Below are 25,798 nucleotides of genomic sequence, written 5' to 3'. Positions count from 1 at the left end.
TGCCTGAAAGATGGCGAAAGGTACTGATTAAAAATGGAGAATAAAAAACGAAATTATTTAGTGAAAGACCCAATAAATCACTTCCAAATCACTAGTCGATTTTGAGGTGAAAGTACTTCGTGTTAGTACCTGATATATACGCGCTAAAGTTCTGGTATCAGTACCCGATAGTCAAATAATTCCACAAACTCTGCTTGCTGACCTCAATGCACTCACAACGATTATGCTTCGTCGGCACAAATATTGATAAATTTTAATAAATTTAGCTTATGCGCTGTAACTTTATAAGAAAAATTGGAAAGACGGAAATGCAATCGCAATTAAACCATGACTGTGAGATTATTATTTTCCAATAAAATAATTTGTTGTTGCTTGGGTAATTAATCACAGACAAAGTTAGTTAAGTCTTATGTTGTGGTGCCTGCCAGTTATTTTACTCTAAACGTTATCACCTTTTGTGGGCATTAGTGTGGCAATGTACATAGGCGAGCATTATGCGGTACAACTAAATCAAATAAAGCTGCTTGTAATGAGCATTTTGGGGCTGGATGTCAGTATGTGAGAAACAACATCAACAAAAACACCAATTTGTTGGCACACGACCTCGGTCTGGCCGCAAATGCCTCCAAACGCGGACGACCTCGATTTTGTATTATTTCACACGCACACATAAATAAGTTTGTAAGTATGTACATATGTGTGTATATATGCTGCTGCATATGAATTTATGAGATGATGACTGCTTTTTGCACTTTTGAGTACACATGCATATTTATATGTAAAAAGTAAATACAAGTATGTACATATATGTATATACATATATGTAGATGTTGACATATCGCCTTTAAAAGTGAGACTATTTGCGAAAAAGTGTACAAATTGGAGCGCATAAACTTACGATCTTCTATTTATTTTTCCTAATAAGTTGCAAAAGATCTGAATTTGTTTTTAAAGTCACTAAATGTAATTAAACTTAAGAATTTTTCTAGAAAATATATGTTTTGAGTTGCTTTGCTCTAGTCAAGGGAAAAATTTTATATTAAGAATTGAGTCTATTGTTTGTTCACTCCAATATCTGGTCCACCATTCTACATTCAAGCTTATGAGTGATAATTTTTGGATCCTACTTGAGCAGATTCGATAGGTGGCGCTGTTATGTAGGTATGATTTTATCGATTTTTGAGAAATTCTATTTGACATTAAGGGTACACCTTGGGAAAGAAAATAAAAAAAAATTATTTTTTCATATTTCATCGAGATTATACGTTTCTTAAATTTAAAATCAATATCCCAAACACTTTTTGAGTTACGGTCTTCTAAAATGTAAACGCTCAGTTCAAGCAGCATAATCAGTTTATCTTTCAACGGTAACTATCAATTTCTTTTTGCATGTTCTATAGTAATCCACACAAAGACTTTCCCTTGACCGGATTAAAAGGATCATTAAATGGATAATAACTTCTAGTTTGACGAGAATTTTATTTGAGTTTTATACACGGAGAAGGCCTTGATCACTACACTAGTGGAGAATCCTACCTGACGCCATCTGCAGAAGCTGTATGGAAGATGAGGTGGAAACAACTCAACACTTTCTTCTTAACTGTCCTGCGTGTGTGAGATCAAGACTTAAACGCTTGGGAGCGCATACCTTCAGGCATCCCATCGAGCTGGTGGGAACGGAAATTAAACGCCTGTGCAAATTTGTATTGGCTACTAAGCGTTTTGCTGATTTATAATTTCGAACACAGAAGTTCTTCTTTTCTATATGCGATCTTTGATCAGCCATCTAACCTGACCTAACTGTAAAATACTTGTATTTAGCTTTCTTTATAAGCCAAAAATCTCCTTGTTTAGGCTATCCCACTAGATTTAGCCCTTAAATTCTTAAATTACGTGGCGGTCCAAAAGGCGGCGCTACTATCGACATATTTTTGAATTAACAGTTCTTACATAAATTTTCGAAACCGTGTTGATCTGATATTATTTTATTCCCGCTTGTGGATTAGGATACTTTTAGCGTTACTACAGGGTGGGCCAAAAGAAACTAAGGGGAGTAAAAGTTTAATAACTTTTTCGTTTATTAATTTTTCTTATTGAAATTAAATGGAGAGCGGTATCGGTTTATGATAGAAAATTTTTTACGTCCTGCTCTTGAAAACTGACCTCGTATGTGGTTTCAGCAGGACGGAGCTACTGCCCATACTGCCCGAGACACAATGGCACTTTTAAGTCAAATTTTTGGAGGGCGATAAATTTCCAGAAATTCGGAAATTATTTGGCCAGCGCGATCGCCAGATTTGACAGCACCTACTATTTTCTTTGGGGTTATTTGAAGGAGCGAGTGTATGTGCACAAGTCAGAGACAATCCTTGAACTCAAGGCAAACATTGGTGCACAAAATCGAACGCTACAGCCACAAGTTTTGAAAGATGTTATGGAAAATGCTCTAAAAAGAGACATCATTTTTCATACTTAGTGTAAAGAAATTTCTCTTTTGTATATTATATAATTTGAAATAAAAAATAAAAAAAAATAATAAACGAAAAAAACTTTTACACCCCTTGGTTTCTTTTGGCCCACCCAATAGCAGTTGGTCTAGCCAGGTCTACAACACTCGAATTAATTTTTAGGGTGCCGCTTTTGAATCTGCGTTTTTATTAGGTCGCCCACTAAAATCTTATTCTAAATTTCATATGGAATATTAATTTTCTCAGGGAAAAAAGTATTACCTATTTGCTATTATCACTTCTTTTGACTATTATCTGACTTGAAAAATTAAGTTAAAGAGATTACTGACTATCTTTAAAAGAAAGAAATGCATTGCGGATACTTATGAGTTTAGAAAACAAGTAGTTTTCAAAGTCTAGGGCCGTTTTCTAAATGTCTGGTTGGCATCCATCTGTCAGTTAAGTTCTAGTAAAAGAGGTTCTTTACCGAAATGAGGAGTCTTGGTTAAGCTTATTAGAAGTTAAATGAAAGATGGTTGCTAACCAGATATTGAAAAATGGGCCTTACAGTTTTGAAATATTTGCTATAGAGTTGAAATAATTGTAAATATGTCACTTCTTAAAATATTTGCAAAAATGGCACTCTCCTTTCCCGCTTCGGTTTGTACTCATCCATGGTATATTCGAACCCAACTAACACTTAAGTTTATAAATTGAAATTGGCGCGCGGCATCATTATATAATAAATTGTAATACATTGTTTTCAGCAAAACCCCACGCTGATGCAAGTGCAGTGTAATTTGAGTCGAGAGTCAAACTTACCACATTTGTCAAAGCTGTCACATGTTTGTTTGGAATTTGCACAAATTCACATTGACGCCAACTGGAATAATATTGCACAGCTTATTGTTGTTTTTGTTATTTTTATTACCGTTAAATGTGAGTCTAATTGGGTATTTCGCTGTTAATTCAGGCAAACGAGGTTTTTGCTTTTGTTCTAAAGACATAAAATTTTTGACAGTGAAACTGAACACCACTTAAATTACTAAATTAACGGTTTTTGCAGTATTTTTTTTTAACACTAATTTGACTTGCAACACTTTGGTTATCGTTGCCCGAATTCCAAGCATTGGCTGCAGTCCACTTTCAAGTTTTCGATGTGCAGTCGCCAGTCTTTTATTGCACTCTTCGATGAGGCGCGCCGCGCCGCTGACCCCTTTGTTGCAGCTTTTATTGGCTGTGGCAGAGCAGCAAGTTAGCATTTGCAAATCGCTTTTGGTTTTTCGACGTTGCAATTAGTTTTGCTACGTTTGCTGCAATTCGTTACTCTTGAACTCGCCATCACACACTCGGTTGCACAAACTGCACCAACAGATTTTTAAGCACACAAACATTCTTTGAAATTCGATGATGTTTCGCTTCTAATTAATTACGCGATATACATACATACATATGTACGTATGTTTGCATGTATTTACCACAAATTAAACTCTGTTGTTTATGCTCGTTTTTGCATGTAACCCAATTTCGCAATGAAAAAATGTTACTATTTTTTTGTTGTTGGTTATTTCTTCTACCACTTTTGTTATTTTAATTATTTCCGCAATATAGTCCAAATATTTGTTGAAACTTGTGTACACATGCGCTTCCGATACGCATCGGTAACGTTAAAATCCACCACGGCGGCTTTGTTTGGAGTTTAATGTTTGGTACTTGAACGCTTGCTGCCGCAGAATAGACCCATCAAAGTCGGCTTGCTACTTGGCTACTATTATTATTGTTGTTTTTGTGTTTCTCATGTTCCACTACAAGTGCTGTAGTGTTTTCCGTCAACTGAATTTCCACCTGCGAATGCGTTGAAATGTAACCGTCAACTGAATGCTGAGTCAGAAAGTCGAAAGAGCTCAACTCGCGCTTGGCCAGCGCCAATTTCAGTATGGGCGCCGAGCGCGCTGTTGAAGCTGAGTTCGGTTTACAATTGGCGGCACGACGGGCTTCGCTGTTTGTCGCCAAACAACATACCATCGAGTCTTTGGCGTGGTTGGTATCGCCGAAATCTTGTAAATGACTCGCTTGACCACTAGTTCTTCTCTTCGTTCTGCATTTTCCACTACTACTGCTGACTGTTTCTCAATAAACCTTTTTCTTCTTGTTCTTGAGCCGGCATAAGAAATTATCTTTGGCTTCTTCAGTACGGTGTGTGAGCTCCCAGTTAACAAGGGAACTGTATTGACGTCTGGTTCATATTCCTTGTTTCTATTAATTTTAGAAACTTTTCTTAGTTTATTATGCTCATGTATTCAATATTTTATGACAAATAAAATGAAAAGTGATAAACCAATCGTGTTTCAACAGAGAACTTCTGGGCTTGCGATAATTTTCATTTGAACAGAAACTATGTATGTAAGATAATATTAGTTTCTGGCTGTCGATCGTTGAAGTTCAGTTATGGTCTGACAATTTATTCTGTGAGTAACGAAAAATCTCATGATTATCTCCGAGTATCATACTCGATTAAAGTTTTGGGTGATGAGCTGACTGACCTGAACACTTCGACCCAAGTGGCGGACGCGGTATTCGCTCCTCTCGTTGTAGCAAGAGTTGTTTTGGATTGCTATCAATATCTCTGCTCCGAGAGAGTTTCTCAGCAGGCCAACCTTGGAGATGCCATCCTGGAAGAGGTTGTTATGGGGCTTTCGCCTCCTTTTCTGGTCGTAATGGTAGTCGCCTGGTGGGTCTCGCTGCATGAGAGCATATCACCGTATCCCACTTGCTACTCATGCAGCGCGAATTTTTCGGGTGAAAGGACCTCCATGAAACTAAGCTATCGGAAGATTCCTGGGCTGCTCTTATGGAAATGCTGCGGTCGATTTGTTGTTGGTTTTGATGGTTGTTTTTTATTTCATCTGTTCCGTACGATATTCGGCTCATTTTCAAGACTTTGGTTATAAATTGGAATAGAAAGCTTCTTCGCGTCAGAGCCCCATGACGCGGTAAGACCAACTTACTTAGACTAATGCCAAAATTAACTTTTGGCTTCAAACCATCCAATGGGTGCGTCAATCTCTAGTTTATAAGATTTCTATGTAATAACTTTGTGTTGACATTATTGATTTGATTCAAAAATATTAGTAAAAATTAAACCACCGTTCAATTATTTCTACAGTAACTGTAAACACCCTTATTTTGCATTAATAAATTAATTTATTATATCTCGATTAATTTCAAAATAAATGTTTTATCGATTAAAGAGTTCGTTTTCATCCAATAAGTGTATCGATATTTATTCTGCATCTCTAATTCATGTGCTGTTTAGCATTAAACCATTTTCAACATTTTAATTCATATAACAACATCTAACAAAAATTAGCAATGAATCAATTTGAGAAAAAAGAAGTTATTCAAGCGGTTCTTATTGCCGACAATAATGTGGAGCAGTTGCGACCATTTTCGGATAAAAATTCCACCGTATGAGATATTGTGCTGAAAACCAGGTAGCCACGTCGTTAACAAATTTTCTTCTCCTATTTTCAGGCACTGTTACCTTTAGTCAATGTGTGTCTTCTAGACTACGCGTTGGATGCCCTCAATCGCAGTGGTATAGAAGAAGTGTTCGTCTATTCTAGTTTGTACTTGCAAAGCGTCCGTGAGCATATTAAGTAATGTATTTATATTTTACAATCTTTCCCTTATCGCAACTTATCTATTCAATGTTTCAATTTCAGGGAAGGCATTGCATCACTCAGTTCGTGGTCGGTGAATATGACAGTACATGTGATTGGCGGTGAAGGCTGCCGTTGTTTCGGTGATGCTATGCGCGATTTAGACGCTAAAGCGCTTATACGTGGTAATTTCATACTTCTCGGCGCGGATGCAGTAACCAATGCAGATTTGCGACCAATATTCGATCAACACAAGTGAGCTATAAGAAACACTAAAATATAAATGTATATAAAAGGAACTCTTTACAATTCATTGCAGGAAAACTGTTAAATATGACAAAGGTGCAGCGGCTACTTTGATTTTTAAAGAGGCTGCAACCTGCAACGTGCGCACTGGCAATGAGGTTATGATTGCAGTCGACCGTCAAAATAATCGTCTTCATCATCACCAGCGTTTACGCTTACATGGCAAAGAATCGCATTTTGAGGTCCCCCTGGAAGTATTTCTACACAATTCAGAGGTGTCATTGCTTCATAACCTGATCGATCCACAAATTGCTATTGGCTCCCCATCAATGCTATCCTTGTTCAGTGATAATTTCGACTTTGAAACTCGTGACGATTTCGTTCGTGGCATTCTTATTAATGAAGAGATTCTCGATAGCCGCATCTATGTATCATTGCTGCCGCGAGGGCAGTATGCACGCAAAGTGAATAATTGGCTGACATACTGCATGGTCAGCCAAGACGTGATGAATCGTTGGGCGTACCCATTGGTCCCAGATATGGGTATAAATTGTTTTGCTCAGCAATATGTTTATTTAAAAAACAACATTTATAAGAGTCGAAAGTCGACTGTCATAAAAGCGGCGTTAAGAGAAAATGTCGCCGTACAGGCCGGTAGTAACGTGGAAGCTGGTACTTCCGTGAGTTGCAGCGTTATTGGGAAGAACTGTAAAATTGGGAAGAATTGCGTGCTGGTTAATGCTTTTCTCATGGATGGTGTGCACGTTGCCGATGGCTGTAAATTGGATTGTTGTGTAATAGGGTTTGGTGCTAAAGTCGGTGCTGGATCTGCTCTCACAGAAGGTACCGTTGTGGATGCGAAAAGTGTCATACCCTCTGGAAAGGTGCTCAAAAACGTCATAATAAAGTGTGCGTTAAGCGAGGACGGTATGTACATATTTTTATTTATTAATTATTTTTAAGCAATATTTTTTTATTTTGAAAGACGATTTAGTAGAAAAACTAGGTGAACAAGCGTTTATCATAGACGATAAACAGGATACACAATCGACATATGCCTCCGATTCCGAAGATGATGTACCACCCACCACAGCAACTGGTATACCGAAAGTGGCTAAATTGCCACCAATCTGTGATGAGAGCGACTACACATCGAGCAGCGACGAGGATGAGTCACGTGCAGTCACACCACTTGTCGACGACACAAATAGTAAACGTTTTCGTTTTCTTAAATTTCTTCTCAAACTAATACCTCCTCTTGCTCTTGCCATTGCTATCCACTTTGCTTTGCTGCAGTCTTTTTGGCGGAAGTGATGGACTCACTGGCACGCGGATTCCAGGAAAAATCAAACCCAGACTTCCTTATTTTAGAAATAAACTCCTCTCGTTACGCGTACAACATGTCCCTAAAGGAGGTGAATTTCTATGTGGTGAAAGCTATATTCAGTCTTGAGGATATTAAGGAGCCCGCGAATCAAAACGTTCTTGTAGCCATAAACAACGTATTAAAACAATTGGGACCTGTTATGTCAAACTATATAAAGACTGAAGATGCTATGTTGGATTGTCTGCGTGCATTGGAAGTAAGTCTCTTAAGTAAATGTTAAAAAAAAAACAAACTAACACACATTTCATGTTATCAAGCAGGACATCTGTGAAGAAAATGAATATGTACGCGCCAAAATCTCGAAAGTAGTACATTACTTGTATGACAAAGATTTCGTGAGTGAAGATGCTATAATATCTTGGTACGCACAACTCGATGCGGACGAACACCGTACTTTGCGTCAGAGCCTGAAGGAACTTATCGAATGGCTCAACCAATCCAGTGAAGAGGAGGAAGACGAAGACGACGAAAGTGATTAAAACACATCTGAACTGCTACGAAATCTAATTAAGTTTATTTTTAGTATAAATACATAGAATTCAATAGACAAGAAAAAAAGGCCGACAAAACAAAGAACAAAAATTGATTTTTAAAAGCAAAAATTAAAGATTGTCTAATAGTAATTGTTAGAATATTACTGTTAAATTAAATTAATTCATTATTTTTTTTTTATTGAATCGTTAAGTCATTAACGATTGCTAGAAGCCCAAAGCATTTATCTGTCAATGGGACCACCTCCGGCAGCCGATATGGCTGAATTGCTCATCATTACGCTATTGTTGGCGGCGAGCATGCGCACATGATGCAAATGTATTTGCACATTTTTCTGGAACGTTTCAACATTCACTCCACTCAAACTGGAACGCACTTCTTCGATGCAGCCCTCGAGCACCTTCGAAACTTCCGCTGAATTGCCATCATTGCCCAAATGTGAGGCGACTAGTAACACGGTTGCTAGATTCTTTATGAGTGCCAGCACACCCTTGTTCTGCACGGTGCCCTGATTGTTACGCTGCACAGCATCCTCTGCGGCTTCGCGGCATTTTTCCCGCAAGTATGATGGTGCCAGCATAGCTTGTACTTGCGGATCGCGTGTTAGGTCACCAGCGAATGCCTGCACATCATTTAGATAATCCTGCATGTCGCGATTCATCTTCTCCATTGAAATGACGATCGAGGCATAACGCCTTTGAAATTCTTCGCTTAGTTGTGGCACCGTCTCATTTGTGTTTTGCGATTCGTCTGATGATGAGTTGGAATTATTGTGTGCGGCTGCCAGTTGTTGCGATGCCTTTAATTCTGCCTCGTTATTCATTTCGCTTAGACGCTGCAACTTTGAGCGTTTGGAGGCCAGAGCTCGTTTCAAACGCACTAAAGTCTCCAGCAGTTTGGCCGGATAGCCGTTGATGTTGTCTCTTCCGAGCACCGGATCCTTGAATGGACTCTCGATGACCTCCTGTGCCAAGACCGGATCACTCTTATTCAAATTCATATTCAAAGCCGACCGGACATTGCGCATGCTACGCATGGGCGATGAGCTCACGCCGTTGAAGACGCTCATCAGATTAGGCCTGTTGTCCCTGGTGATGCTTTGGAGTGGAAGCATTTCGTGGAAATTTTCCGAAACTATTTCGAAATCTGGAATTGAGTGCGTGCCAAGGCCGTTCCGGTCGAATGTGATACGGTAATTGGATGTCATGGAATCGTACGCGTCAACGGTGCCGCTAAAAATACCATCCTGTGGCACGCGCAACCGTGCTGTCACTTTGGTGCCGATGGGCAGTGGTAACGGGATCTTGTCTGGCAGATCGCGTATAAAATTCAAATCTTTCACGTCACCCGATTTGCGACTCTGCATATAACGTATCTTCTGTCGCCGACGCTCCAGTTCACGTCGTTCCTCGTCGAAAAATGCTTGCGAACAACGTCGAGGCTTACCCATTAAAGAGCGTATTTTACGCCATTCGGCGCGCGTCAGATGACGAGTACAAAGATTTGGAAAAGATTCAGACAGACAAACTTGAAAGTCATTCTCACCCTCGAACAGTGCTTTGTCAAGGAACGAATAGAACCACTCAAATATGACCCAACGATGCGCTTTGGGTAGTTTCAATAAATTGCGCAAACGCAAGCCGATGCTCTGACCAATTTTTTTATCAGCCGGAATAATGTGTGTCAATGTAGTGGTACTCGTTGCTGGTCCAATCGAAATGCCACTATGGCGTGTGCTTGATTTTGGTGTGGTATTTGTCGATGAACCGGCGGCACTTGAATGTCGGTCACGTGTCGGTGTGGTGATTTCAGCACTCTTTTTCTTCTCATCCGAGCGCATGTAGCGCGAGACGACACCTTTGCGTTTTTTTAAAACCTTAGTGGGTGTTTTGTGGGGTGATGCGTTTGCTTTCATTGGCATTTTTCGTGGTGAGAGACTCATGCGGAGCGGTTTGTCATCGTTAATAATGTCGTCATCGAAAAATAACCGATTACGTTTACGTATGCGTGCCGGCATACCGCGGGCATTTAACATTTGTATGGGTTGTTGTGGCTGCGGCTTCGGTGGAGGTGCCGTGCCAACGCGACGCAATCCGAGTGTAGCCAAACTGAACTCAGGGGGTTCGATGTACTCGTCTTCCGAAATTGTGGGACTCGAAGCCTTGCGAGACTTCTTTGACATCGTTTCCGAATCGTCTGACATATTGAGCTCGATGTTATTCTAAAAAAAAAGAAAAGTTATTGAACACAATTAATAAATTTTATAGTTAAAAGAGGTGTGCTCAGTGTTTCGCATTGAGTGAATTTCATAAGAGATGTTTTAAGACCCTCGCTATTTTTTATTGTACCTTAAGCAAACAGATTTACAAGGCATTAACTATGTCCACAATACCTTCAACTCAGCAGCAATACTCAGCATTATGAGAGGATTTCATAGCCCTGGTTTTAGTTCTATATATGTATATTCCCCTTAAAATTTGATGGTATTATTGTTGTAGCTGCAGAAAACATCTCCCTAAGAGTTTTAATGTGTGTTTAAGATTGAGCATCAGCGGAACTAAGTTTACTGCATTCTCACAAAAAATTAAAAATCTCTAATGATTTGTTTATAATATTTTCCCTTTGTTTATTTCTGTCGATTTTGCTGGTCCTTCAAACCAAGCTGTCGCCAAGTAAAGACACGATGTTCGTTTTTTTCGGTATAATTAATTAATACTTTTATTCAGGGACATTTAAAAGTAAGCACAATACAATTTCATTAAATTTAATTTAATTTCTTTAATACATAGTTTTCTTTCATAAATTTTTTCGATAGTAGTAAGTAATGTAATTTTCAATTATGGATATGGAGGAGGCAATCGATTGGATATATACAATCGGCTGGTTCATACGATGCCTACATAACTCCAAAAAAACACGCGGAGATAGGGGATACAATCCATTAAAACATTTAATTTAAATTTATATATGTATAGTATATATAAATATAAGTAAGTATATATGCACACGTATGCATTATAATTATTTTAATTGCAAGTGTAGTAGTTTTACAGTTTATTGTTTTAGTCTCTAACGTGTTTTCGTTATATGCCACCACATAAAATTCCTCACATATATGTATGTATGTATGTTTGCAGGTATATGTATATATTTATATATATTCCCTTATTTTTGCAAAATTAACACAGTAAATTCATAGAAATTAATTTTACAAAAGAGCAAAATAAACTTCATTACTATGTATGTACGTTTGTAAATATAATATAATAACAGTTTAACAAATATTAATAACAGCATTTACATATTTATTGTAGTTCATTCTTTTTTCTTTTTACTAATATCGTATTTTTTTTTTAAATTTCGTTTATGTATGTATGCAGTTTAGTTTTTTTTTTATAATTTTCATAAATTTTGTTTATTGTGTTTTAAATACATTTCGCATTTGCACTTGTGTAGTTTCGTGTATATTATAGTTAATATTGATCAGCTGTTTAGTTTAGCAACCAACACGGGTGTAGGTATGCATGTGTGGACATACATTGCAAATGTGCGTACCACCGTTAGCACTCTCTATTACTTGCATAAATACACCTAAAAATGTATGCAACACAAACGTTATATACCCTCCACGCATGGGCGAACAGTGTCCCTCGGATGGGAGTTGAATACAGAGAAACAACAATGACGACGAAATTCGCAACATAAAATCAAAACGTCAAATTTAATGTGAAAATTGATTTCAGAACCAAAAATAAATAAAAACTTACAAAAGCACTTCCAAAGTGCTCTTATTGTATTAAAAAAAAAAGTAAACAGTAACAATTAAAATCACTTTTGTAAACAATACACTGTTTTTCTTTTGGAAATCATTACAACTAAATACACTTTATAAGCGCTTTCAGTTTTGCTTGCAGCAAATGTAGGAACCGTTAAGCGTATTAACTTAGACTTTGCCGTATAGTTAGATTAACAAAAAACAAAACCTGATGCTTGAAAATACTGGTCTCTACCCACTGCCTCACGACAAACTGTTCGCCCGTCCGCCCAGCCGTTCGTTCGCATATTAAAAGCCTTTAAATCAAAATCCCTAAATGTTAACTGCCTAGATGCTCGTACAGCTTTGACTGCATCGCTACCGTCCTTATGTTTTCTATTCCGTCCCAAACCACGCCGCACAACCTACACGTTGAATCGCGTCTCCGAGCCGTCGGCCAACATTAGCGTGACTGTGCGATTGTTGATCCACACCAACTTGGCTAGGCGCATCGGATTTAAGCGTGATACATCGGGTATGGGTGCTGTCGAGTAGCCTTTGGTGCAACGTGTTTGCGAATTGCCTAAGCCGAACATGCCGGTACTCGTCTGCCAGAAGGATAGCCTGTTTTCACTGCATGAATAAGAAACAAGGAATTTGCCGTCCGGTGAAAAAGCCAACGAAGTTATGGGGTGTGTGTGCGCTGGTATCATCTGACACTTGTTTTGACGCAGTTCATAGATTGCCAGATGACCGTTGTGAGCGCCAACGGCAATACGTCGCGTTTGCCCACAATGTGATATTTGATTGAATTTACATATCGAGGGACATACCTCGGCTAGGCCGCGCCCTTTCAACTCATTATTGTCCACACAGTGCAGGGTAATGTCCATCACCTCTACAAGCAGGCTGGCGATTTCTGCTTGCATTTTATCAATGAGCATTTCAACGCACAATAGTATTTCCGCCTTGGCTTTATAAAGCACTGACTGGGTGAGTGGTTGGTTAATGGACTGTGCATTCTGTTGCATAGTGTTGTAGCGTGCCACCTCGCGCGCCATGGTCGTTATGAAGGCGGCAGGCCTTGCGGTCGCAATCAGACGAAGGGCATGTCGCGCGGTACGACACGCATCCGCCTGTGGTGTCAATGGTAGTTTGTAGTTTAGATTAGGTACCGATTTGCCGGCACAAGCGATTTCCAACAAACCGAGCAGCACTTTGCTTACATCTAAATATGGTTCCCATACTGTGAAGCCGCGTCCAAGCAAATCAATTGCTGCACGTCGAAGTGGCGTGTACTTTGGTAGTTTTTGTGAAGGTGGTGCGTAAAGCAAATGGGCTAAAGCCATAGACGTTAATCGGGCCAAGTTATTGGCTATGCCAAAACCTTCGGCCACCGATGATTTTCGTCTTTCCGCAGTTGCACGCTGTGGTGAATCTTGCGAAATGTCCTGCCCGAATTCGGCGCCGATTACCCCCAACAGTATGACCGCCGTTGTTTGCTTGCGTTTCAATTCAGACAAACTGGACGGCTTGCGTATGATTTCCTCTTCCTCCTCCTCGTAGTCCTCGTCCTGATTGTCCACTGTGCCGGTATGCCCATTCGTACCATTGCCACTGTTGCCCTGTACCGCCGCCAGCACCTGTGGCTGTGCGATAGGTTCGGTGTGCGTGTAGAGCGGTAAGTACTGTGCCCAACTATCCACCAGCTGCTTTCGCCCCTTCTTACCCATGCGCGTCAATTCGCCAAGTAGAATCTGTTGGGCTGCCTCGCGTATTTCAATGCAATGATGCTGCCAACGTTTGGCCATCGCCTCAACTTGTGGCCGCTTGAATTTTCGTGGTTCTAATGCCTCGATCTTGTCGGGCAATAGGAAGCAATGGTGTGTGGACAATAAACTCCAGCCCTGTTTGATTTGCGATGTGTGATGTGCTATGAGCTCTTCACGCTCCTCTTCGTTACTCAGCGTAGATTCGGTACGTTGGGCCAATCGCTGCAATTTCTTGCTCTTTTCGCTATCGGGAAGAAAAGATGCAGCGTTCATCGACATCAAAGTATTGGACATTGCCACGAGTGCCAATATGTGGTTTGACGTCAACGTCGTGCTCAACTCCCAATGTAAACGTGATGTAAAGACAGCAGTTAACTGCTCTTGGCGTAGTAATTCAGGCGGAATATCGCGTTTCTTCGAGCTACTAGGCGTGGGTGGTATATTGTCGGGTATTTGGTAATTGTTCTGCCATGTGGGCAACAGCAGCGACATGTAACCAGCCTTGGAGAGTACGCCAAATGAAACTGGCACAATCGGACGTAGCAGACCCAACTGTGATTCACACACTTTATCCAAATGTGGATCGAGCCCCCACGAGTGTAAAAGTGATAGCAATAACTGCGCCACCTCCATCACGTGTGTCACCTCCATTTTCGAAGCTATTTTGCTACGCAAGTCATCAGGCTGATCTTGAGTCTCCACGACTTTTTGAAAACTTTCGACTTTCGCTTGCACCTTCTTTTCCATTGCCTCCGTCTTCTCTTTGAACTTCTGCACTAGACCGTGTTTATCCTTATCTTTCAATATTTTCTCCATATCGCCAGCTTTGTTTTTCACCTTTCCAAAGAAATCGCTAATTTTTTTGGATGCATCTAGATGCACCGCCTTATCTTTCGGATTGCTTAGTACCACACCAAGCGCCTCTAGGGCAGCGGGTGTCATTTGTGCATATTCTTCGCTATGCAATTCAAATATTAGTCCTTCTATGTCGAAGAATAGTATATGACTTTCTGCATCTTTAGGATTGGTGCGTAAACCTTGAATCACAAGCGGATTGCTGCGGTGCTTCATTAGGAAATCGAAGTTACCTTGGTTGTGGCCTTGTAGTTGCTGCAACTGATGTATGCCGCGTTGAGTTGCATGTCGTATGGCGTTCATGTTTCGGGACTTTATGCCACGGAAAAAGTGTACCGCCGGATTGGCCATTCCCATCTCTGAAGTGGCCGCGGCTGCACCACTGTGTCCACCACTACCATCTTCGGCAGACTGTTCGTCGCACGCCAATAGCACCTCTTCAGCCAGCATACCATGTAGCACGCGATCCAAGTGTCCTGTTTCCATTTGCCACACATACACAGAACCGTCGGAGCAACCAACGATGAGAAAATCGTCCTGTGGACGCCATTTTATGGATATTACTGGAAACAGATGACGACTCGCAAGTGTAACACATTTGCGTTCCTGTAAGCTTAATAGCGTCACCGAGTGATCTGATGCAACCGAGCAAATGCATTTCAGTATGCGGTTACTACAAGTCTCTGGAGGCACCAGCAGCTGTGTGATCTCGCCAGCATGCACGCAGAAGCGATGCAACAAACTGCCACTATACAAGTCCCACAAACAAACGGCGAAATCGACTCCACCAGATAGTAAATGAGACTTCTCGTAGCGTGGATGCACCAGTGAAGGGCACAATAAGCAGTTGACACGCCCGCGATGGCCATAAAGAATTTGATGCGACGGCCAATCGCTGAAGTTTTGCTTGATGCCTATTAACAGCTGCATCATAACAGTTTGGGTTGCAGGCACGATAACAATGGTGCCATCTTCACGTCCAATTACCAACCGACTTTGCTGCGGTAGGTAAATGCTTGAGGTTAGTTTGACGGGCGTTTCGGTGATACGCGACAGTTGATCGAGTATACCAACGGGCGGTGGATCCATGATAGACCAGGCCTCTACTAGCGAAGTACAGACAGTGGGTTTAAGCACTCTTGGTGGCATTTGTTTTGCTTGCAAAATGCAGATGTTATCCAGTGGCACCTCCGGAACTGTCCATACGGAGATATAGCCTTCGGAATCTCCACGTAACAGATAGTGTTGCATCTTGCCCTCCTCGCGTTGATACCGCAGCAACTTCATTGCGGGTGGACACGAAAGCACTTTATCGCCTGGTTGCTGCAATACATAATACAAATAGGGTGCATCACGAACCACTGATTTGGCATGGAACTCCTTGTTGTCTGGTATACAATTGGCAGGCAGCTTGTAAATATAGCCTTTGCCCTCGTCAGTCCACAGTATGACGCGATCGGAAGTGATGAAATCACCACCTTGCCAACGTTCGCGAGTCGGTGCGATCACCGAACAGAGTACTGTAAAATCTCCCGCATCATAGATTTGCCAGTATTTGGTGCAAACGATTAGCACTGTGCGTTGATTTTGTGCACAACAATTCATGGTTATGGCATTCAGGCAACGAATTTCCTTCGATTCATTTTCATAGATTGGTTCAGCGTGTTTATTCTCGTTACCAATTAACGTCCAAACTTTCACGGTACCTGTAGTAGTGATTGCCAAAACGACATCGTCCTTGCGTTTCATGGGGCGCAAAACGTGTAGCGCCGAAATCCAGTCCGGCTTTACTTTCGAACTGAGCTGATAAATGATTTCCAAACTAAATGGGTCCATTACGATTATCTCTGGGTAATAGCCAATGCAAAAGAGGCGCACGTCTTCGCTGTTGGCTGGATGATAGCTTTGAATTTGTGTGTGTACCTGTGGCAACTTCACCGATTCCATACATTTGCCATCGATTAGATCCCATGTGCACATTTCTCCATTTTCCGAAGAGCTGACGAGAAAATTGTTTTCAGGCAGTATGGAAGCGCGTACTAGGCACAAAACTGGTGCCGAGTGTCCAACCAGCAGACAGCGGGGTGACATTTTCATAGTCAACGGGTCCACTTGCCACAAACAGATCTGACCATCGTAGCAACCAGTGACGAGTGTTGATTGATCATCGGATAGAAATACGCTGGACACGCAGTGGGTTGGTGCCGAAGGGCCCCAAAGAACCACAGGCACCACCAAATTTGTGCTAACCATGTTGTAGTAGCGATAATACTGTGGAAAAAGCGAAACATTATAGCAATGTTTGAAATTAACCTAACGTAATGTTCTGGCATGGACGACGATAGATGCAGTTGCAAGTGCTTTCTTTTTTTAGTTTTTTAGGTATTGTAAAAAGTAATTAAATATTTGAAAATTTTTTTTCTCCCGATATTTTTTACCGACTAACCGAATTGGGTTTATCATCCATTAATTGAAAGAAATATTGATATCCAAGCTTTCTTAGAGTATGATTTGCTATATAGGCAACGCAAGCTTTAATTTTTTCAGCACTTCAAGTAGCTTGTCTTATTTTTAGCATCGATTACTACCTCTTTACTCGTGATGCGTCAGTGAATGTGTTGGTACGAGTAAGTACAATTCGCACTCCGCACACCACACACCACAAATCACATTTACCTTCGTCTTAACCATTACATTTTTTTTTTTCAATTTATCTTTTTTGAAGGTACAATTAAATTTCCAGCACGACGCAAACACATTTCGCTGGGTTTCTAGTTATTCTGATAAGTGATAAGAACTCCAAAGCTGCCACCGTACACATTCGCAATTGATAAGCAAATGCCGATAAAAAGTGTAAACATACATATGAGTTGCTGGGTTCTTCTACGTGCACGAAAGGTATTATCATCTACCATGTGCAAGCGATTGGTCATTGGTATGACCATTGGCTATATACGTTTGAAGTGAATGGATGGTAAGGAAAACTTTCACTTTACAATAAATTGTTTACAAATCTCATATTAATATAGACTAATTGGAGAAGATCGGGGAAAAATGAGATTGATTGACATATTTAAGCCTATCCAAATACTGTAAATAAAACATAATTAATGAGTGATTAGTTTGGCACACTAGAAATGATTAGATAGGAGCTTTGTTTTAGATCTAGAAATAAGAACAGTAATATGTTCTTTGATAGAAGTAACAAATGTATAGAAAGTTTCCTAAGGGGCTTATATTTTGAATAAGATATACAAACAGTTTTTCGCCAATAATTTAAGAGTTACATAACTGCAGAGTAAGTAAACTTATACCAGTAACTTGTTGGATTTTTGAAATGTCAAGCGTATTGTACACAGTTGAAAAGTAAACTGCGGTCGTATATGAAAACTAAACGATAAAACAATGGCTTGAATGTTAAGAATTTTTAGGAAGCATTTAGTAAATCGCCACTTATGAAGGTGAAATACTTGTCTACTTTTCGTTAATAGCGAAAATGTGTTACATGCCACTTTCAAATTATTGCAGAATCTTTAGAGCAAGTAAGTTGTTAAAACTAATAATTTTATGCAGAAATGTGGGTTCAATGCAAATTTTGTTTTAAACGTACTGCCATTTTAAATAATTTGTTTATTTAATTGAATAACGTCAAATTACTAGCCTTAAACGAATATGTTCACGTACGTCATGCATTCAACATATGCGAAAGCACGAGTTACATTAATTAAACTTGCCGCGGGAGTAAGTAAACGCGGCAGTGGCGCCCGGAGTTGAAACCATCTTTTAGCTCTCTTCATTGCCAGATGTTTTCCCCATTGTACACTAGTTTACCTACTATATGTACAAAGTGAACACACAAATTTACGGTTATGTGGCGAAATGTGTTTGATCGTAATGGTTGCACACTCCCAAAGTAAATTAATTTCTTGTGCTAACATCGCAATTGTCCGCTTCTACTACTATGCCTCCTTTCGTCGCCTCCGCGGCTGTGCGTGTCTCCCAATGTCTATCACCCTCTTCCTTGTGCTCCCTCGTCGCTCCTCCTCGTCTAGACACACAAACAGCAGCGCAGCGACAGCGCCAGTTGCAGCAGTTATGGAACTTCAATGTCGCGCAGTATGCTCCGCTCCTCCTTCTCCACGTTCAGCGTTTGTTTGCTTTCATGCACTCCTCAACTTCCTTTATTGCTTAATACACTCATTTACGTTCTTTATTATCACGACCTCACGCAATTAAACTAATTATTTTTGCAAAATATTCCGAAAAATTCCTTTTCTATCACTTTTTTATTGTCTCTTGACTCGAGAAAGAAATGAAAATATCGACCGAGCAGAAAAATTATCGATTGACTTCTGTGCAAAATGTCAAAACTGACAACGAATATAAAGCAAAGCATAAATTGTTACGTTTTACTTACAACGTAAGTGGCCAAGCTTTGTTTAATAAGCTAATAACGTATCTGCTAAAGAAAGTTTTTATATTATAAAACATTTTCAATTTAAGCAACTCAAACTCGCGTTTTCAGTTAGAAAAATGGTCTATATGATATCAAACTTCAATAAGTCGTTAAACAACCCCAAATATACTAGTATATATGTAAAAGGACGCAGTGGACTGTGCCATTAAACAAACATCAATATTCAAAATAATGTACATACATATCTACCTCTATAAAACATTTTATTACTTTGTTAAAGTTTTGTAATTTATATATATATATATATATATATATATATTACACGTATCACACAACTATATTATATATAAAAATCCGAAGTAAATACATTGACAATTAATTGCCAAAATATTACTTAATACAGACGCAATAAACATAGATTTCACCTTTCCTCATGGTATGAAACTTGGCGGTTGGGGATAGTACAGTTATAATTTTGCTCTACAACAACATTAATATATATTTTGGGTATAATCACTTTATACCACCGCTTCTTTCTTTCTGAGACTGACCTCTTAAGTTCGTTCTTCTTTGTTTTAATGATGTTAAATGGGATGAAAGTAAAAGCTTGTTCTGAGTTCCCAGTGATCATTACCTAATACAAATTGTTCATGATAATATATCTTCAATGATGATACACATATATGAGTTGAGCTAAGAATATATCAATTGCAAATTTTGGGATTAAGACTGTGGTAGATAGACTAGGATGTTATTTCGGTAACAACATAAAAGATGTAAGGCTGAAGTGACCGCCGTCGAACTTCAGAAATATGAGTCCGATTATTATACATAAGACCGACTGTGTTTGGAACGTTCAGATTCGTATCCAGCAAAATGCAGTACGTGTGCACCAAAAATATAAATTTGTATTCATATGCGGATCTTATAAAAGGCCAGTTCTGAGTGCATCACGTCAAAACAAAGTATATGCGTGTTATACATAAGTCGAAATAGTTAGTAGTTCCAATGAAACGAAGAATGAATTCCAGGTTACGAAAATGTATTAAGCGATTTATTTCAATATAAAGCATACCACTGCATTGAGTTTATATTGAAGTTAAATTTATGAACCATTGATACTGTGTCTGCACATTACACGTACGACTGTAGGTTCAGTCTGGAGAATGTTTCAATCGAACATTGCTCCACAATATTTAAACGCATAGCTATTATTGCTGTTTTTCTAAACATCCTTATAAATCCTTAAAATTACCGAGTTTCCTTATCTCTATTGATGGTAATTCGAAAATCCAAACGTTCCCCATGCTTTTATAACATCTATCTTAAGAAGGCGTTAAACAAGTTTTTAAAATAAATAAGAACTCACTTACCTTTTATTCGCAATTGATTTATAATTATTTATCTTAAACTTGTTGCTTTGCACGAAACTTTAAACAAAATCCAAATAATCTTACTATTTTATTGAATTTCATAGTTTGAAAAAGAATTAATCGCCATCATTGACATTTCTATTTTTCATTTGGGTACGTTCAATGCGTACCTACAGATATGCATTTAAATAAAAATTTTTGGTACAGTTTATATAATGATTAGTTTGCATATAAATGATATAATTGTAAATTTATACATATATGTATTTTGTAATTTTATGTGAACCTGCCTTAAGAAACGACACTATTTTACCAATAAACATATATACAGATATTGCAAAATTGTGAAAGAATATGTAATTACGAGTAGCAAATAAATCAACCCTGTTCGTCATCCAGTGAACATACCCGACTGGCTATCAGATGTTCCGTTTGTTTACATCTAGGTTGTCATATTTGCGGTTTTGCGGTGTGGCAATTTTCTTTATTTACAAAAACATTAATTAGATTAGTGTAGGTAATTCAAAAAAATACATTTATAAACCGTAAGATGTTTAAAAAAATATGTTACTGGAAGATAGGAGTAATATTTGTATATCTTATAATCACACATGGAACTCTAGAAACTCAAGGTGTTAGGTTTTATTCAAAGGAACGCATATTGGAGCTAAGGTTGTTTCTAAAGATTGACTAAAGCATAAAAAAATTAAAATCATATTTTTTTCTCTTAGAGAAAAAGTACGTGGAATGTTCCAACATGCTTATGATGGTTATTTACAGTACGCTTCTGACTACGATGAGCTACGACCGTTAACTTGCGACGGCATTGACACTTGGGGTAGCTACTCATTAACACTTATCGATGCATTGGATACACTCGCAACAATGGGCAATTATACAGAGTTCCGACGAGTTGTTAAAATTCTAGAAACTGTAGATTTTGACAAAGACCTAAATGTTTCAGTTTTTGAAACAAACATACGAATTGTGGGCGGATTGCTTTCAGCGCATATATTATCAAAACGTGCTGGTGTGCCTTTGGAAGAAGGTTGGCCCTGCCAAGGTCCATTACTACGAATGGCAGAGGACGTGGCGCGTCGACTGTTGCCCGCATTCGATACTGCTACCGGCATGCCATACGGCACTGTGAATTTGCGTTACGGCGTGCCGAAAGGAGAGACTTCAGTTACATGTACAGCTGGTGTAGGTACACTTCTAGTTGAATTCGGAGCACTAAGCCGGCTTACAGGCAATTCAATATATGAAGATGTCGCCCTCAATGCAATCCACTCATTGTGGGAAAGACGCTCAGCGATTGGACTTTTTGGTAACCACATTGACGTGCAAACAGGACGATGGACAGCACTTGACTCAGGAATAGGTGCGGGAGTAGACTCTTTCTTTGAGTACTTAGTAAAGGGTGCCATTATGCTTAATAGACCCGAGTTGATGGAAATGTTTCACGAAGCACGGGAGCACATAGACAAGTATCTTAAAAAAGAAGACTGGTATGTTTGGGCCAATATGAATAAAGGCCAAATTACTTTACCTGTTTTTCAATCACTTGAAGCTTTCTGGCCAGGCATCTTAAGCATGTTCGGCGATATAGGACCAGCAATGCGCACACTAGTAAAATATAGCACAGTGTGGCGCAAATACGGATTTTTACCGGAATTCTATAACATTCCATTGGGAGAGGCTTCGCCAAATAGAGAGGTTTATCCTCTGAGACCGGAATTGATAGAGTCAGTGATGTATTTATATCGTGCAACGAAAAATCAATTTCTTTTGGAACTGGGTGACGACATAATACAGACAATTGAGTTCAGCGCCAAAACACGTTGTGGATACGCCACGGTAAGTATGCTTCACATATATGACATATATGGAGTAAAATATGTTGTAAATGAATGTATTATTTGTCCTAAAATATAGATTCGAAATGTCGTTACACACGAAAAAGAGAATAGAATGGAATCGTTCTACCTCGCAGAAACCACAAAATACCTCTATCTTCTTTTCGATGAGGATAATTTTCTTCACAACGACGGTGCTATGGGTGATCGCCTGCAAACTCCATATGGAGACTGTACTGTAAATGCAGGTTCCTATATATTTAACACTGAAGCTCATCCCATCGACATGTCTGCGTTGTACTGCTGCCATGACGTACACGATGACATTTTCGACAATCTAGATCATCGTGTATTTAGTGATGCAAATATGCTAAAAGTTGAGCGTGAGCGAATAGTAGCGGAGCGAGAGATTAATGAGGCATTCACTTGTGGGGAACAGACGTCATTCATAAACGAAATTAAACAACAAATCGCAAACACACCCACAACAGAAGGCAAAATGAATACAGTATCCACCGCACCGGTGGATATAGATGTGTTCGATGAATTTGATAACCCTGCTGGTGAGAGGTTGGTGGAGAATTTCGAGCGTATCAAAAATGCACGTAAAGTAAAACAGGAGCCCGTCGGCACGGCTGAAGTAGTTGAAGAAGATCAACCTGTATCAGTCAATCATCTGACTGTAACAGATTTGAACGAATTCTTCGCCATGAGTCGCGAAGATTTCTTACATCCCGAACTCGTGCTGCACTATGTGCACGGCTTTATGCGGAACTTTACATTGGACGCACGTTTTATATCGGGGCTTCAGCTCTTGCACAAGAATGTAACGGCTGTGTTGGGTGCAGTGGTGCAAAAAGAGTATGAGAGTCGAACCCGTACACTGTGGGAACTCTACGACTTGCAACAACAATATTTAGCAAACATCGATTTAATCGCACGACTGGATATACTCGCCTTCCGTGATACCGATTTTGAGCTGCTTGATCGCGTGCTTACTGCGCTGAATCACAGCGCCAGTGATGAACTAGAACTAACCGATGATAGCGAAACTGCTTCGTTGCATGTAATGCTACGCCAAATGTCCCTACTGCATGCCGACTATCAACAAGCATTGGTCAATACGACTGCCATGCAAGAGTTCCTATTGAAAATACTGATTAATGGCACCGCCGATAAGAAACGCACCTTCACGCCTTTGCTGAATATAACCGAGATACTCGCGTTATTCGAAGAAGACGACGCCAAGCCAAGCTACGCACCACAACCACTCTTTGCACACGTGCGCAGAATAGTCGAGTTCAAGAAGCGTATAATGGAAACTTTTGACCGCTTACAAGCTCTAATGGTTGAAGATGGTCTTACCAAGAAGCCAAAAGCCGTCCTCACCGATAAAGCGAACTCTACCGAAAAACCGCCCAAGGAGGGTCAAAACCCTGGTGCAACAAAGGAACAAAACAATGTTGTTAAACAAAGTGAACAGAACACCGGCGGCGGCGAATCTGTGTGGTCGCAGTTGGTGCACACGATTTTGCGTAAAACCACCAACCAGCGCCACCAATTCAACGAGGCGCTGCTGCACGAGAAGGTGCTTACCTCGCTGCAAAGCTACCCAAAACTGAAAAGGCTAAACGCAACGGCAATGGCGAAAACGCGGCGCGGCTATGAAGTTTTCACCTGCGACAGCCCAAATTTTGTGGATAAGTTCGCCTATCGCGAACACTATCCATAGCACTGTTGGGGCGCCAGCATTGTTATCAGCTTAACGATGAATTTTGTATTATAGTAGTTATACTTGTATAGCCTGAAGACTTGCAACGAACTTTAAGCTAATCTGTATGAAGGTTCTGCAACACCTAAATGTAACGCTTGCTTTAAGATTCATTGTGGCACTCGCTCCTCAATGTGTAATATTGTAGTTCAAGAGTAGTTATTGGCTTACCGTTATTCCTAAAGTAATGTATTTGTATTTACTTTCTTTTTTATTAAATCAGGTTTAGAATAACTTCTGCAATAAAGTGGTTTCAAATATTGAAATTCTAAACAAATACTCGCACTCTGGCCCAAAACTGTGTTAAAAACTTTAGAATATATGCATTTTTTTTGCTTTTGTTTAATTTGGCCTTCAATCGGTTTTTGGTATTTAGATTTTTTATGCCGTTATTATAAGCTTCAATTTCATTGTGAGTAATTTAAGGACAATCACAAAAGAACTTCTCTCATGTATGAATGTATGTATGTTTGGGACTAATAATGTGTCGTTATCTACACTGTTAGTTGCATGTACAATTGTGAACAGGGATTAATAAATAAATAAATAGAATTTTAAAACTTAAAATTGTATATGGATGAAAAATTTATTTTGGTGCTTGAGTTAATTTCCTCTGCCGGCTAAAATGCTTCTTTGATTTTACCATATAATAATGGGTAGTCGAAAAAGTCTTTTCGTATTTCTAATCAAACTTCAACTTATTTTTTTTATATTTATAATGAACTTTAATGAACCATTTTGGTCGACCACTTTTTGCCATTTTTCCGCTAGAGACATTATTCCATCAGTGTAAAACTTTTCTGGTTTGTCGACGAAAAACTACGACAAGTAATTTTCACAGGCTTCTCTTCTGCAGTAAAGCCAACTTTACTCCATTAAGGGAGTTCTGCATTGACCGAAACAAATGGGAGTCCGATGGTGTAAGGTCAAGGCTATGTGGTGGATGCATCAAAACTTCCCAGGCCTCCCAGTTTTTGCCAAGTCATCAAAGATGTGTGTGATCTAGCATTGTCCTGATGGAAGACGAAGCCCTTTCTGTTCTCAGTTCTGGCCGTTTTATCTCGATTGCTTGCTTCAATCTCACCAGTTGTTGACAGTAAAATGTAGAATCAATCGTTCGACCAGACTGGAGCAACTCCTTTCCAATCCTACCAAACACTCAGCATAACCTTTCGAGGCGTCAATTCTGGCTTTGCGATCATTTGTTGAGCTTCGCCATGCTTGGACCATGATCGTTTTCGCACATTATTGTCGTATTTGATTCACTTTTCGTTTCCTGTTACCATTCGCTTCAGAAATGGTTCGATTTCATTTCGTTTCAGCAAAGAATCGCAGATGCTAATTCGGCCCATTAAATGTTTCATAGACAATTCATGTGGTACCCTAACATCAAGCCTATGTTTGTAGGCAGCCTTCTTTAAATGGCTCAAAACCGTTTAATGATGAATGTTAAGTTCCTAAGCGATGTCTTGGCTGCTTATGTGACGGTCTTGGTCAATCTTTCCCATAATTTCATCGACTTTTTCCACGATAGGTCGACCCTCTGGTGAGGTGCATCTTTCACATCGAAACTTCTAGAACGGAAGCGATCGAACCATTGTTGTGCTACACGAACTATTGCAGCATCGTCTCCGCAAACTTCACACATTTCATTGGTGGCTTGCGTGGTATTCTTCCTTTTTTTATACAAAAAATTCCAAATATAGCGAAATTTTTTCTTCAACTTCCCCGAATTAAATTTTTTTTGGGTTAAATGGAGCTTAAAA

The 25,798-nt window shown here is 39.5% G+C and overlaps 5 protein-coding genes across 5 annotated transcripts in view; 2 read left to right on the top strand and 3 right to left on the bottom strand.

Annotated features, from left to right (window-relative positions):
* Positions 1-4,310, bottom strand: part of LOC120775330 (putative uncharacterized protein DDB_G0282129) — a 48,874-nt gene extending 44,564 nt beyond the window's left edge. Inside the window, exon 1 of the mRNA XM_040105472.1 lies at positions 3,270-4,310. The gene's annotated coding sequence lies outside the window, so the exon portion shown is untranslated. The remainder of the gene's footprint in view (positions 1-3,269) is intronic.
* Positions 4,311-5,765: 1,455 nt separating this feature from the next.
* Positions 5,766-8,396, top strand: LOC120775224 (translation initiation factor eIF-2B subunit epsilon). Its single transcript, XM_040105291.1, has 7 exons — positions 5,766-5,915; positions 5,982-6,106; positions 6,173-6,364; positions 6,429-7,282; positions 7,341-7,565; positions 7,652-7,938; positions 8,003-8,396. Exons 1-7 carry the CDS (start codon positions 5,820-5,822, stop codon positions 8,219-8,221), a joined length of 1,998 nt encoding a protein of 665 aa, XP_039961225.1. The 5' UTR covers positions 5,766-5,819; the 3' UTR covers positions 8,222-8,396.
* On the bottom strand, positions 8,235-20,523 carry LOC120775225 (protein lin-9 homolog). Its single transcript, XM_040105292.1, has 2 exons — positions 20,406-20,523; positions 8,235-10,455 (listed from the first exon to the last, which is right to left on the bottom strand). Exon 2 carries the CDS (start codon positions 10,435-10,437, stop codon positions 8,458-8,460), a length of 1,980 nt encoding a protein of 659 aa, XP_039961226.1. The 5' UTR covers positions 10,438-10,455; positions 20,406-20,523; the 3' UTR covers positions 8,235-8,457.
* LOC120775223 (WD repeat-containing protein 7) lies at positions 11,593-18,966 on the bottom strand. Its single transcript, XM_040105290.1, has 2 exons — positions 18,552-18,966; positions 11,593-16,886 (listed from the first exon to the last, which is right to left on the bottom strand). Exon 2 carries the CDS (start codon positions 16,866-16,868, stop codon positions 12,414-12,416), a length of 4,455 nt encoding a protein of 1,484 aa, XP_039961224.1. The 5' UTR covers positions 16,869-16,886; positions 18,552-18,966; the 3' UTR covers positions 11,593-12,413.
* A 407-nt stretch (positions 20,524-20,930) lies between the features above and the next one.
* LOC120775115 (ER degradation-enhancing alpha-mannosidase-like protein 2) lies at positions 20,931-24,599 on the top strand. The gene is made up of 3 exons (XM_040105133.1): positions 20,931-21,077; positions 21,137-22,262; positions 22,341-24,599. The coding sequence occupies exons 1-3, from the start codon at positions 20,956-20,958 to the stop codon at positions 23,991-23,993; spliced, it is 2,901 nt and encodes a 966-aa protein (XP_039961067.1). The 5' UTR covers positions 20,931-20,955; the 3' UTR covers positions 23,994-24,599.
* The last annotated feature ends 1,199 nt before the right edge of the window (positions 24,600-25,798 follow it).

The sequence above is a fragment of the Bactrocera tryoni genome, chromosome 4 (genome assembly GCF_016617805.1).
Source record: "Bactrocera tryoni isolate S06 chromosome 4, CSIRO_BtryS06_freeze2, whole genome shotgun sequence".
Classification (NCBI taxonomy): domain Eukaryota; kingdom Metazoa; phylum Arthropoda; class Insecta; order Diptera; family Tephritidae; genus Bactrocera; species Bactrocera tryoni.
The sequence above is the reverse complement of the archived record's forward strand: the minus strand, read 5'-3'. Positions and strand labels throughout refer to the sequence as shown.

Coding starts and splice junctions, on each gene's coding strand:
- LOC120775115 (XM_040105133.1), top strand. CDS start 20,956: ATGTTTAAAAAAATATGTTACTGGAAGATAGGAGTAATATTTGTATAT. Junction 21,078..21,136: donor GAACGCATATTGGAGCTAAG/GTTGTTTCTAAA, acceptor TTTTTCTCTTAG/AGAAAAAGTACGTGGAATGT. Junction 22,263..22,340: donor CACGTTGTGGATACGCCACG/GTAAGTATGCTT, acceptor CCTAAAATATAG/ATTCGAAATGTCGTTACACA.
- LOC120775225 (XM_040105292.1), bottom strand. CDS start 10,437: ATGTCAGACGATTCGGAAACGATGTCAAAGAAGTCTCGCAAGGCTTCG.
- LOC120775224 (XM_040105291.1), top strand. CDS start 5,820: ATGAATCAATTTGAGAAAAAAGAAGTTATTCAAGCGGTTCTTATTGCC. Junction 7,283..7,340: donor GTGTGCGTTAAGCGAGGACG/GTATGTACATAT, acceptor TTATTTTGAAAG/ACGATTTAGTAGAAAAACTA. Junction 7,566..7,651: donor ACTTGTCGACGACACAAATA/GTAAACGTTTTC, acceptor GCTTTGCTGCAG/TCTTTTTGGCGGAAGTGATG.
- LOC120775223 (XM_040105290.1), bottom strand. CDS start 16,868: ATGGTTAGCACAAATTTGGTGGTGCCTGTGGTTCTTTGGGGCCCTTCG.